This window comes from Nannospalax galili, unplaced genomic scaffold (genome assembly GCF_000622305.1).
Source record: "Nannospalax galili isolate Female #2095 unplaced genomic scaffold, S.galili_v1.0 scaffold1657, whole genome shotgun sequence".
NCBI classification, from domain to species: domain Eukaryota; kingdom Metazoa; phylum Chordata; class Mammalia; order Rodentia; family Spalacidae; genus Nannospalax; species Nannospalax galili.
Genome location: NW_008339532.1, coordinates 239,539 through 253,899, shown reverse-complemented (window position 1 = coordinate 253,899; position 14,361 = coordinate 239,539). Strand labels below are relative to the sequence as shown.

General features: G+C 43.4%; 1 protein-coding gene across 2 annotated transcripts in view; it reads left to right on the top strand.

Moving 5' to 3' along the window:
• Ppt1 (palmitoyl-protein thioesterase 1) overlaps window positions 1-14,361 on the top strand; it is a 29,715-nt gene that overhangs the window by 2,713 nt on the left and 12,641 nt on the right. The window contains exons 2-5 of one of the 2 annotated variants that reach the window (XM_008834271.3): window positions 6,833-6,942; window positions 7,257-7,384; window positions 9,512-9,582; window positions 12,129-12,231. In XM_008834271.3, coding sequence (XP_008832493.1) covers window positions 6,833-6,942; window positions 7,257-7,384; window positions 9,512-9,582; window positions 12,129-12,231 — 412 coding nt within the window. The remainder of the gene's footprint in view (window positions 1-6,832; window positions 6,943-7,256; window positions 7,385-9,511; window positions 9,583-12,128; window positions 12,232-14,361) is intronic. The other variant, XM_029564106.1, reaches the window with a different exon arrangement.

Sequence of the window (14,361 nt, the reverse complement as noted above, 5' to 3'; positions counted from 1 at the left end):
ATGTAGACCAGGCTGGCCTTGAACTCACAGAGATCCACCTGTGTCTGCCTCCTGAGTGCGTGCACCACCACACCCAGCTATTTTTCTTTCTAAGACAGGGTCTCATGTAGCCCAAGCTAACCTCAAATTTGCTGTGTAGCTAAAGATGACCTTGAACTCTTGATCCTCTTGCCTCTCCTCCCAAGTGCTAGGATTACAAATGTATGCTACCATGCCTAGATGATATATTTATTTGTTTATTGGTCTTTTTTTTAAATTTTATTTATTATTTTTATTCTATGTGTATCATGTATTGCCTGCATGTAGGTAAGTGCACCTGTGTCGTGCAATGCCCTCGGAGGTCAGAAGAGGCTGTTGGATCCCCTAGGACTGGAGTTATGGACAGTTGTTAGCTGCCATGTGGGTGCTGGGATTCGAATCCGGATCTTCTGCAAGAACAACCAGTGTTCTCAACTGCTGAGCCATTTCTCCAGCCCCCATTTATTGGCTTTTTTGAGTCAGGGTCTCCCTGTAGCTCCAGCTGGCCTGGAACTCACTATGTAGACCAGGCTGGCCTAGAACTCCAGCAGTCTGCCTGCCTTTGCCTCCTGAGTGCTGGGATTAAAGGTGTCTACCACCATGCCTGGCTACTATTTATTTATTTTTGAGACAGTGTATCATGTAACCCAAGTTGTCTTTGATCTTGGTAGCCAAGGATGACTTTCTTTCTTTCTTTCTTTCTTTCTTTCTTTCTTTCTTTCTTTCTTTCTTTCTTTCTTTCTTTCTTTCTTTCTTTCTTTCTTTCTTTCTTTCTTTCTTTCTTTCTTTCTTTCTTTCTTTCTTTCTTTCTTTCTTTCTTTCTTCCTTCCTTCCTTCCTTTCTTTCTTTCTTTCTTTCTTTCTTTCTTTCTTTCTCCTTCTTTCTTTTTAGAGGATCTCACTTTGTAGCCCAGGCAGGCTGTCCTGGAACTCACTATGTAGTTCAGGCTGGCTTCAAAATCCCAGTGATCCTCTTGCCTCCATCTTTTGAGTACTGGGATTACAGGCTGCATGTCACAAGGCCAGATTCCTAAAGATGGCCTTGAATTCCCAATCCCTGTTCTTCTACCTCTCAAGTCCCAGTGTTACAGTTGTGCACTCTGTCTTATTTGATTTTGGGGGATGGGAGGAGGTGTTTTGTTTTACGACCATTCTTAGTGTGTAGCCCAGGTTGGCCTTGAATTTAGGATCTTCCTGCCCCAGCTTCTTAAGTGCTGATATTACAAGCATGTGATACCACACCCAGCTTTGGACGTAGTAAATCTGAGATCCTTGTTACATAAATGGGAGGTAATATAGAAGCATTTTTCACTGCTGGAGGTTTTAGTTGGGAGTATTGGGCCTCTGACTAGCATTTAAAGTGGTGTCATGGGGGTAAGATCACTCGGGAGTGAGTATGCCAAGAGTACTGGCCTAGAGGCACCTCAGCTTCTGCAGGTGGAGTTGGTAAGGAGGAACTAGTCAAGGGGAGACACAGTGAGAGAACAGTACTGCCTTAGCCCTGTGAAGATTGGTGGTTCTCTTGACAAGCAGTTTGAGGCTGAGTTTTTTGAATGGGTTAAAGAAAACCACAGAGAGGGATTAGAGGTAGTGAATATGGACATCTCTTCCAAGGCTCTTCCAGACGCTAGGGATACTACAGCCAGTCTCAAAGAGGATGCAAACTAGATGCTGCCCTCTCCTAGCACTCAGGCCACCAAGCAAAGTAATGTGCTGGGAACAATGAACACTTGGTACGGTGATAAAAGTGTTCACTAGACCAGAATTGATATAAAAGTTTAGTAAGGGCTAGAAAATATAGACAGGAACACATCAAGAGAGAGAGAGAGAGAGAGAGAGAGAGAGAGAGAGAGAGAGAGAGGAAAGAGAAAGAGAATTGCACCCTCAGATGGAGCAGGGCACTTTTATAGCAGAAGAGAAGTTTTGTGACGTTGCTTCTTGGCCCATTTCTGTGGAGTCTTATTTGAGCAGAAAAGAGGTGGGCAGCTCACTATCTTGTTGGCAGTAAATTTTATAACACCACCTGTCCTTCCTGAGATTGGCCACTGGATAGGACACCTTAGACTCTAATTATTTCTAAGGTACCACAAATCACTGGGCCAGGCTCCAAGCAGTTACAGTGGTCTGACTGTTGGAGAGTGGAGGATTTTGCTTTTTATTTTGAGGCTTTGTATGTGTGTATACACGTGTGTATTGTATGTATGTGGTGTATGTGTCCATGCGCATGCATGTGGAAGAGGTTAGCCAGGGAGGCAGGATGGGGTGTCTTCCTGGATCTTCCTTTATCCTCTTGATCTCCACCTTTTTGGCTTGAGGTAGATTTCTCACCAAACTGGAATCTTGGGAACTCACTGTTTTGCTAGGCTGGCCAGCTCTGAGGAGCTGCTTGTCTTTTCCTCTCAACACTGGGGTTACAGCTAGCCTGGCTTTTTATGTGGGTACTGGCGATTTGAACTTAGGACCTCATGCTTGTAGAGCAAGTACTCTTACCCACTGAGGCACCTCTCAAGCCCCTTTTTTTCTCTACACATTACAGTCAATGTGGTGAATGTTGTTAGGAAAAAAAAGAGATTCTCTAGGCCAGTGTTTCCGTCTCTAAACTTCCTGTTCAGTTGAAAATGGTATGATTTATGGGCAGAGTGGAAAACGATCTCAGTCCGCTCCTCCACTAGTGGTCAGTTTGTTTCCTTTTCTTACTTCTAGAAACAATTCTGGAGCTAGGATGAGGCAAGGCACTCATTCCCAAGTTTGTACAAGTTCAGGGTCTGCCCTTCCTCATTACTGTGAGCACCGCCTTAAACTTTGTGCCTTGGGCATGTCAAGTACTTCACCCTGGTCCTGAAAATCTCCTGCTTTATTTGGCTTTCCACATGTGCTGAGATTACAGGTGTGTGTCACCAAATCTGGCCTCCTGTTTTTCTATTTGGTTTGGGGTTTTTTTTAGGGTCTCAAGTATCTTGGACTAGCCTCGAACTTGTCTTGTAGCCAAGGATAGCCTTGAATTTCTAATCTTCCTTCTCTACCTTTGAAGTGTTGGGGTTATAGATGTGCCCCACTGTGCCTATTTATACAGTCCTGGGCTTCAGACGTAGGGCCTTGTACATGGCAGACAAGCATTCTACCAACTGAGCTACTTCTCTGGCCTCTTAAGGGGTTTAGAAGTTTGCTAGTGATGGGCTAAGCAAAAAAATGTTCTTTTACCTGTTTTCATTAAGGTGAAATTCATATAACATCAAATTAAATCATTTTCACGTTTCAGTGGCATTGAGTGTATTCACAAGTTTAGGCAACCACAACTTTACTCTAGTTTCAAAACTTTTCAGCATCCCAGAAAAACACCCATGTGAGTTAAGTAATCATTTCATTTTTGCTTCCTCCAACTCCTGATTAACTTCTAGCCCACTTCTTACTCTGTGGAATTTACTGTTCTGGACACACCAAGTGAAGCACATCAGGCAATATGTGACCTTTTGTGTCAGGATTATTTTTTAGAAATCTTTTAAAAATTATTTACTTACTTTATTTTATGTGTATGAGTGTTATGCCTGTATGTATGTAAGTGCACTTGTGCATGCAATGCCCACAGAGGCCAGAAGAGGGCATCAGATCCCCAGGAACTAGAGTTACTGATGGTTGTTAGCCACCATGTGGGTACTGGGAATTGAACCCAGATCCTCTGCAAGAACAGCCAGTGCTCTTAACCTCTGAGCTATCCCACCAGACTTAAGTTTCAGGTTTATTTTACCAAACAGATTTTGAGGTTCATCCAAGTTGTAGCATGTGTCAGTACTTCATCCCTACTCATGGCTGAGTAATACTCCATTGTATGAATATACCACAGCTTATTTATCCAATAATGAACTTTTGGCTTATTTTTACCTTTTGACTATTACCAATATTATTACTATAAACATTTGTAGGCAATGTTTTTAAATTTTTTAATTAAAATCTTCTTGAATTTTTGCATTTCATACAGTATTTTTTTTATTATATTTAGATCCCATCCTGTATCTGTACCCCACTTTTGTACTTTTGTACTCTAATTTTTTTTTTATTTAGTCTTTTTTTGAGACAGGGTTTCCCTGTAGCCCCAGATGGCCTGGCACTCACTATATAGACCAGGCTGGCTTTGAACTCACAGAGATCTGCCTGCCTCTGCCTGGGATTAAAGGTGTGTGCCACCATGCCCAGCCTTGTACTCCAATAATATATACATATAAAGAGAGTCAGATTTGTGGCCCCAATTGCCCTGCAGTGTGAATTCATTCACTGGAGCCTGGTCAGACTGCTAAGAGTCTCACCCTTAAAGGAGGTTGAATCTTCCCTTGCCAAAGGCTCCTCAGGTAGAGTTGGAGTTTCTTACCCACTTCCCTACGTCTATGCTAGAATTTTGTCTGACTTGAATTTAACATGAGACCTGTGCATGCTGTCACCTTTGCTGTGAGTTCATATGAGTAACTGACCAGCTGTCTGGGAAACTATTTCTTTGTGGTCCTCCATCACCTCTGGTTCTTACAATCTTACTACCTCCTCTTCCACAATGACCCCTGAGCCTTGAGAGGCAGAAGTTTGATACAGGTGTCCCATTCAGGGATAAGCTCTCTGCAGCCCTTATTCTTTGCATGTTGGCCAGTTGTGGTTCTCTGTGTTAATCACTGTCTGCTGTATAAGGAAGCTTCTCTGCTGAGGGTTGAGAGAGGCAGGTCTGGGAAAGCTCCCAGATCTGGGGGTCCACAAGAGTCCTAACAGAGCAGAGATGGCCAGTGCAAGATGTGGGAAAGGGAGTGCATCAAAGCAGGTCTCTACGCACTGTTTTATTTGGTATTTGTTTTCATTGCTCTTGTGCGCATACATAGAAGTGGCATTTCTAGGCCATTTGATAATTACATGTTTGATTTTTTTGAGGAACTGCCTTCCGTTTCCACATTGTTATATTTCCACTAACAGGGCATACGTGTTCCTAGTTCTCCATGTCCTCGCCAACACCGACTTTCCAAATTTAAAGAAGTTATTCTTAAAACAGTCTGAGTGGGTATAAATTGGCACTTTGTTGTTGCTAGTTTTCTTAAATTTATGTCTCTTTATTTTACGTGTATGAGTGTTATGCCTGCATGTATGTAAGCGCACCTGTGTCATGCAGTGCCTGAGGAGGTCAGAAGAGGGAGTTGTATCCCCTGGAACTGGAGTTACAGACAGTTAGCTGCCATGTGGGTGCTGGGATCCAAACCCAGGTCTTCTGCAAGAACAGCTGGTGCTCCTAACTGCTGACTCATCTCTCCAGTCCTCGAACTTTGTTGCTTTAACTTGCATTTAGTGCTTGTTTCTTCTTTTTTGGGTCATCTTGGAGCCAGGACCCAAAAGAGCCAGACTGGCTTCAAATTTACAGAGATCTGCCTGCCTTTGCCTGCTGAGTCTGGGGTTAGAGGGTGAACCATCATGTCCAGCTAAAATGTAATCCTTTATATAAAAGTAAACAAGTGCATCTATCTCTTTAGTGTGTAAAATTTGCTTTCATCTTTAACACATTGTAAAGTTAGCCAGGCCTGGTGGCGCACGCCTTTAATCCCAACACTTGGGAGGCAGAGGCATGTGGATCTCTGTGAGTTCTAGGCCAACCTGGTCTACATAGTGAGTTCCAGGTCAGCTGAGGTTGCAGGGAGACCCTGTCTCAAAAACCAAAAAAAAAAAAAAAAAAAATCAAAGTTGTATGTATACCAAAGAATTATTTTAAAATAAATTTCTTTAAAAAAATTTTTTTTGAGACAGGGTTTCTATAGCCACAGCTGACCTGGAACTTGCTATGTAGAACAGGCTGGCCTCAGTCTCACAGATATCTGCTTGCTTCTGCCTCCCGAGTGCTGAGATTAAATGCATGCACCACCACACCCAGCTCTTTTTAAAATCTTTTGAATATTTTTTTAAAAATATTTTATTTCTTATTTTTATTTTATGTGTATGCGTGTACTGCCTGCATGTAAGTAAGTGCACCCATGTCATGCAGTGCCCTCGGAGAAACTGTCAGAATCCCCTGGAACTGAAGTTAAGTTATGGACAGTTGTTAGCTGCCATGTGGTTGCTGGGATTCGAACCCAGGTCTTCTGTAAGAACAGTCAGTGTTCTTAACCGCTGAGCCAAATATTTTATTTTTATTTTATGTATATAAGTGTTTTACCTACACGTATGCAGGTATACCACCTGCATGCATAAAATAAATTTCTTTGTGATTTATTGTCAGTAAATGTATACTTTTTTTTGGTTGTTTTGTTTTGGTCTTTTTGAGACAAGGTCTCCCTGTAGCCCCAGCTGGCCTGGAACTCACAGAAATCTACCTGCCTCTGCCTCCTGAGTGCAGGGATTAAAGGCATTGCTACCACACCCAGACTTGTGTAGCTATTTTATATTCCCAAGGTAATATAAAAATGTCTTAGATGGAAATGGTTGAGGGTGGAAACAACTCCGGAAGCCCTGCCGTAGACCACCCACTCACCGGTTTTCTTATTCTGTGTGCTGTCCTTCCACACTCTTAATAATAGCCTTTGAGTCATAAAAGTTTTTTTTTAATTTTATTTGTATTTTTATGTGTATGAGTGTTGTGCCTGCATATGTGTAAGTGCATCACAGGAGGCCAGAAGTCCACACCCCTGGAACTGGAGTTATTGATACTTGTTAGCCACTATGTGGGTGCTAGACACTGCACTCAGGTCCTCTACAAGAGCAGCCAGTGCTCTTAACCACTGAAGCCATCTCTCCAGTCCCCCCAATTTTTTTTTTTTGGTAATATTTTGATTCATGAAAATTACTATTTTTGTTGCTAGGAGACAGTTGTTGTAATCCCCTGAGCATGGGTGCCGTTAAGAAGATGGTGGAGAAGCAACTACCCGGAATTTATGTTTTATCTTTAGAGATTGGGAAGAACATGGTGGAGGTAAGACCCCGAACGGCTAGCTATTCCCTTAAATGTTTGCTGCCTGGTTTCATAGATTATACTATTCAAATGCCTCACTGTGTATTTTTAGCAGCAAATCATACCCCCACTGGTTTGGTTTGGTTTGATTGGGACACAGCAGTATTTTGCCATGTAGCCCAGGCTGGCCTGGAACTTGATCATTCCAGCTGGGCCAGCTAATACTTGCACTTCAATGGCCGTGTGAGGGTGTTGACTGAAATGAGTTCCATCTTAGAGAAGGTGCCCAGTGCCTACAGCCCAATCCTTTCTCTTCTCTGTGGCTCCTCTTGTAGGATGTGGAGAACAGCTTCTTCTTAAATGTCAATTCCCAAGTAAGGATAGTGTGTGAAATTCTTGCTAAGGATCCTAAGCTGCAGCAAGGCTACAATGCTATAGGATTCTCCCAGGGAGGCCAGTTTCTGTAAGTACCTTTCGTTGTATAGTAACGTGGAATTGGTATTTCTTTATTCTTGTATTGTTTGTGGTTTTTGGGGGGATCCTCCCCATCACAGAAAGGAAGTTATTTTAAAATGTCCCCATCTAAGAAGCCTTGTGGAACTTAATTCATTTTCTTTGTTTAGGGGTGTGTGTGTGTGTGTGTGTGCTTATGTGGGGGGGCAGAGGTTGATGTTGATGTTGGGTGTCATCTTCACTTGTTCTCCATCTTACTTGTTTTGTTTTGTTTTGTCTTTTTGAGACAGGGCCTTCTGCCTCTGCCTCCCGAGTCCTAGGATTAAAGGTGTGCACCATGCCTGGCTCTTCACCTTACTTTTTTTTTTTCTTTTTTAAACAGAGTCCCTCTGAACCCCCCTTTGTCCTGGAACTCACTATGTAGACCAGGCTGGCCTTGAACTCACAGTGTGCTGGGATTAAAGGCATGTGCCACCATGCCCGGCCCTCCATTTTTTTTTTTTTTTTTTTTTTTGTTTTTTTGAAGCAGGGTCTCCCTGTAGCCCCAGCTGTCCTGGAACTCACTATGTAGACCAGGCTGGCCTTGAACTCACAGAGATCTGCCTGCTTCTGCCTCCCAAGTGCTGGGACTCGAGGCGTGCACCACCACACCCGGCTATCACCTTGCTTTTTAAAAAAGTTTTTATTTTTGGTCTTTTTGAGACTGGGTCTCCCTGTATCCCAAGCTAGCCTGGAACTTGCTATGTAGACCAAGCTGGCCTGGAACTCACAGAAAACTGCCTGCCTCTGCCTCCTGAATGCTGGGATTGAAGGCATGTGCCACCACACCCAGCTTAAAAGTTCTTATTTATTTGGTGTGTATATATGTGTGTGTGCTCGATGGTGTATGTGAAATGAGCCAGTCAAAGGACTCACTGCATGATCCACTTACATGATGTATCTGCAGAGCCAATTTCATTATAATAGAAAGTACAACAGTGGTTTGCCGGGACCTGGGAGAAGTAGAAGATGAGGTATTCTGGGAAATAGTGCTCAGCCATGTGAATTAGGGGGTGGGGGTGGGGTTCTGGGAATATGCTCACAATGCCATACTGTTCACTTGTTGGGAGGCCACATCTCATGTGTTTAGAGTGTGTATGTCGATGCAGAGTGTATAGAGGTCATAGGACAACCTTCTGTTTTCTTCTTCCATCATGTGGGTTGTAGTGATCCAACTCAGGTCATTAGGCTTGGTGGCCAACACCCTTAAGCCATCTCACTGGCTCTTATGTGTTATTTTATGACAAGAATTAAAAAAGGAAAATAAAAACAACACACAAAACACAATATACAGGACTGGAGGGATGGCTTAGTGGTTAAGAGCACAGGCTTCTCCTGCAGAGGACCCAGGTTCCATTCCCAGCACCACTCACATGGTGACTAACAAAATAGTAACTCTAGTTGCAGGGGATCTGATGTCCTTTTCTGGCCTCTATGGGCACTGCACACATGTGGTACACTCACATACATGCAGGCAAAATGCTCATACACATAAAATACAAAATGAAAACTAAAAATTAAAAGCAGGCTGGGTGTGGTAATGCACGCCTTTAATCCCAGCAGAGGCAGGTGGATCTCTTTGAGTTTGAGGCCAGCCTGGTCTACATAGTAAATTCCAGGCCAGTTGGGGCTGCAAGGAGACCCTGTCTCCAAAAGACCAAAAATAAATAAATAACTAGAAATTAAAAGCAACACCAACATAGAGGAGAGGACCGCTTGCAGGAATCATTCTTCTCCTGCTGTTGGGTCTCAGGAGTCAAACTCAGATCATCAGGCTTGCAACAACATACATTATTTATTTGAGAAAATGTCTCTTGATGAACCTGGAGCTCACTGATTCAGCTAGACTGCTTGGCAAGCTCCTGTCTCCGCCTTCCCAAGGCTTTTGCGTGGCAAGCACTTTACTGACTGAGCCCTCTCTCCTGCACCCCTTATTTTATTTTCTATGAAAGATTTGCTTGGCTGTAACAGAGGAAAATCATATAACTCTAACTTTGGGGACCTGCAATGTATTCAATAACTTAATCTGTGAAGTAAGTGACTGTTGGTACATGCCCATCTGACCGTCAGAGCTGATAGCTCCCTGTGATTTCTGTAGGAGGGCAGTGGCTCAGAGATGCCCGTTACCTTCCATGATGAATCTGATCTCAGTTGGGGGACAACAGCAAGGTAACCTTCGCCTCTTTAACGCCATCTTTCTCTTTCTCTTTTCTAACCCTTGCCCACCTGATGTTCTGTACTTGCAGCAATCCTTCTGCCTCAGCCTCCTGAGTGCTGGAATTCAAGGCATGTGCCCACACCCAGTGCCTACTTGCTTTTTTAAAAAAACAAAAGGGGCCTGGAGAGTTGGCTCAGTGGTTAAGAGCACTGGCTGTTCTTGCAGAAGACCCAGGTTCGAATCCCAGCACCCACATGGTGGCTAACAACCATCTGTAATGCCACTTCCAGGGGTTCCCACGCCCTCTTCTGTTCTCCATGGGCATTGCACAACACAGATGCACCTGCATACAAGCATGCAATACAAGCATACACATAAAAAATAAATAAAATAGGGGCTGGAGAGATGGCTCAGCGGTTAAGAGCACTGACTGCCCTTACAGAGGACCCGGGTTCAATTCCCAGCACTCACATGGTGGCTTTGAATCGTCCTTAACTCCAGTTCCACAGGAATCCGAAGCCGTCTTCTGACCTCTACGACATGGGTACACTCACATACATGCAGACAATACACTCATACACATAAAATAAAAATAATAAAATAAAATCTATATAGCCTGACTTGCATACTTAAGTCAACCATCATGATACGGTTCATAACAAACTAGCCATCACTAATGGGGAAGCAGGAAGTACCTCAGATTGCAGAACTGTGTAGCACAGGTGAATCGTTAGGTGGTTGCCTTTCTCTCTAGTTCATGGAGGTGTGATGGTTCCAGCCATGTGGCAGGTGGTGATAGAGGAGTTAGGAAAATATGACAGGCCAGGGTTGTAGTTCAGTGGTGAAAATGTTTGCCCGGTATGTACAAGACCCTGGGCTCCATTCTCAGCACCACCACTAAGAAAAAAAAAAGGAAAATATAATAGCACTCTGACACTGGCATTGTGCTGTTGACATTAGGCTTAAGAAAAATGTAGTGCATAAGTTTTTTTGTTCTAACCATTTAAGAGCATTTAGACAGACGTGCCGATTTGGGGAAAGTCTGTCTCTTTGGAATAGAACTTTGGGTCTCTCATGCTGAATATTACTTTTGGCTGTTGCTATATAGGAACACGATTCCCCCTGTAATAAAAAACCCTAGATTCACCTAATTAACTGTTACTGATGTGTAGGTCATGTATTGTAGATCCCATTCACAGATGGGAAGACTAAAATGTGAATGTGCTCATCTTATGGGAGTTTTCAGGGAATGAAATGGAGTGATGAAATGAGAGATAGGGAAAAATTGTATGGGTGTGTGTGTGTGTGTGTGTGTGTGTACTTTTTTGAGACAGGGTCTCATGTTGCCTGTCTTGCCTAGTCCTCACTATGTAGCTGAGGATGACTTTGAAATCCTGATCCTCCTGCCTCTATCTCCCACTGCTAGAGTAACAGGCATGTGCACCATGTCTCCGTAGGGAAATACTTTTCAAAAATATAACCATTAGCCAGGCATGGTGGCACATATTTAGATTCCCAATAATCCAAGAACTCGCTTGGAATGCTACCACTCAGAAGTCTGAGGCAGGGGGATTGCTATGCATCAAGACCATCTTGAGTACCGAGTGAGCCAGAGCCTATAGCATGACTTAATTTCAAAAACAGTGTGTGTGTGTGTGTGTGTGTGTGTGTGTGTATTATACAAACACAAGTAGTAAAACTATAGCATGACTTAATTTCAAAAACAGTGTGTGTGTGTGTGTGTGTGTGTGTATTATACAAACACAAGTAGTAATATGTGTGTGTGTGTGTGTGTGTGTGTACTGCCTGCATGTATGTAAGTGCACCTATGTTGTGCAATGCCAGTGGAGGTCAGAGGAGGGCATCAGATCCCCTGATACTGGAGTTACAGACAATTGTCAGCTGCTGTCCTAGTGTTTTGTTTTGTTTTTTTTCCATTGCTGTGACAAAATACTCTGACCAATACTAACTTGGGGAGGAAAAGGTTTATTTGGCTTACATCTCCCAGGTCACAGTTCATCAGGGAGCCCAAGGTAGGAACTCAGGGCAGGAACCTGGAGGCAGGAGCTGGAGCACAGACCATGGAGAAATGCTGCTTACTGGCTTGCTCCCCTGGCCCCTGCTCAGCCTGTTTCTTATGCAACACAGGACCACCTGCTCGGGGATGGCACCACCCACAGTGGGCTGGGCCCTCCCACATCACTCAACAATCAAGAAGGTGCCCATGGACATGGCCACAGGCCAGTCCAATAAAGGAAATTCCCCAATTGAGGCTCCTTCAACCCAGGTGTGTCAAGTTGACACTAAAGCTATCCAGCACAGCTGCCAAGTGGGTGCTGGGAACCAACCTGGGTCCTCTGTAAGAGCAGCCAATGCTCTTCACCACTGAGCCATCTCACAGCCCTGCTTTTTTTTTTTTTTTTTTTTTTTTTAAGAGTAAATGAATGAGATTAGGTTCTAACTCTGTCCAGTTTTTGGTTTTCATGGTGCCTGGCACATAGTAGGCATTCAGTATATGACTACTGGAGTAATACGAATTTGTCTTGTACCGACACAGGTGTCTTTGGACTCCCTCGATGCCCAGGAGAGAGCTCTCATATCTGTGACTTCATCAGGAAAACGCTCAATGCTGGCGCTTACTCCAAAGTTGTTCAAAAACGGTGTGTATGGTTACTATAAAAGATACAGACCTGCCACTATGGCCCAGTACCTTGCTGGTTCTAGGTGTAATTGCTAGCGATAATCAAGTAACATGTTTGTTTGTTTAATTTTATGTGTACGAGTGTTTTGCCTGCATAGGTCAGCACACCACCTGCATGTAATGCCCACATAGGGCAGAAAAGGGTGTCAAATCTGTTAGAACTGGAGTTACTGATGGTTATTAGCCACCATATGAATGCTAGGAATTAAACCCAGGTCCTTTGGAAGAACAGCAAGTTTTCTTAACCACTGAGCCATCTCTCCAACCCTGTGACTTTTTTTTTTTTGGTCTTTTTCAGACAGAGTCTCCCTGTAGCCCCAGCTGTCCTGGAACTCACTATGTAGACCAGGCTGGCCTTGAACTCAACAGAGCTCCACCTGCCTCTGCCTCTCGAGTGCTGAGATTAAAGATGTGCTCCACCATGCCTGGCAACATGTTTTTTAAAAAATATTTTATTTATTATTTTAGGTGTATGTGTGTGTTGCCTGCATGTAGGTAAGTGCACCTGTGTCATGCAAGGCCCTTGGAGGCTGTCGGATCCCCTGGAACTGGAGTTACGGACAGTTGTTAGCTGCCATGTGGGTGCTGGAATTCAAATCCGGGTCTTCTGCAAGAACAGTCAGTGTTCTTAACCGCTGAGCCATCTCTTCAGCCCGTGACATGTTTTTGTATTTTTATAACTTTCTCTGTACTAGTCTTCCCAATTTTATCATAAACCTAAAAAAAAAATTTTTTTTTTTTTGAGACAGAGTCTCCCTATAGTCTCAGCAGACCTGGAACTCACTATGTAGACCAGGCTGGCTTTGAACTCTCAGAGATCTGCCTGCCTCTGCCTCCCAAGTGCTGGGATCAAAGGTGTGCGTGCGGCACGACACCCAGCTAATAATGCTATTCTTTAAAGTGAAAAAATAAGTCACTTTTCTGTATTGGAGGAACATAATTATAACAAAGGTTTCTGTCCTTAAATCAAACAGGCCCAATGTGTTGGTGCACACCTTCAATCCCAGCATGCAGGAGGCAGAGGCAGGTGAATCTCTGTGAATTCAGAGCTAGCTTAGTCTACATAGAGACTTTGAGGCCAGCCAAGAGATACATAGTCTCAAACAAACAAACAAAAAAACCCAAAATAGAACAAACCAACAAAGCTTTCAGAAAGTACTAAGCCCAAAGCCTTACTGCTAAGATTCGGAGGGCAGATTCTTAACATGATCTTCAGTGAGCGGTCAGCAATTCCTATATCAGTGTCTCTGGTTATGTATATATGTTTGGATATTTAAAAATACACACATTCGAGGCTGGAGAGATAGATCGCTGTTGAGTACTTACTGCTCTTCCAGAGGACCCAAGTTTTACTTCCCAGGACCCACATCAGACAGCTCACAACTGCCTATAACTCCAGCTTCAGGGGATCTGACGCCCTCTTTTGGCCTCCAAGGGCATGCAGACCCATGTGACATACACACACATGTCAATAATTTTTATTTATTTTCATTTTATGTGTATGAGTGTTATGCCTGCATGTGTGTAAGCACACCTGTGTCGTGCGATGCCCAAGGAGGACAGAAGAGGGTGTTGGATCCCCTGGAACTGGAGTTACAGTTGTTAGCTGCCATGTGGGTGCTGGGATTCAAACCCCGGTCTTCTCCAAGAATAGCCAGTGCTCTTAAATACTGATCCATCTCTCCAGCCTGATATTTTTTAATTAAAAAATATGAGGCCTAATAGATGGCTGAGTAGTTAAGAGCACTGGCTGTTTTTCCAGAGGATCCCGGTTTGGTTCCCAGCGTCCACATGGCAGCTAACAATCATCCATAACACCAGTTCCAGGTAATCCAACACCCTCTTCCAGCCTCTTTGGCCATTGCATGTATATGGTGCACTTACATATATGCAGACAAAACAGTCATACACATAAAATAAAAATAAAATTTGTAATTAGAAAATATATCCACGGAGTCTCTTTGGGAGTATACTTGTACTCTGTTTTTTCCCAAGGTAACTGTATTATCAGAACCACTGACAAATTCCCTAAATATGGATTCTAAGACTCTGTTGCTAGGAATTCTGATTTACTAGGTCTGCAGTGTTC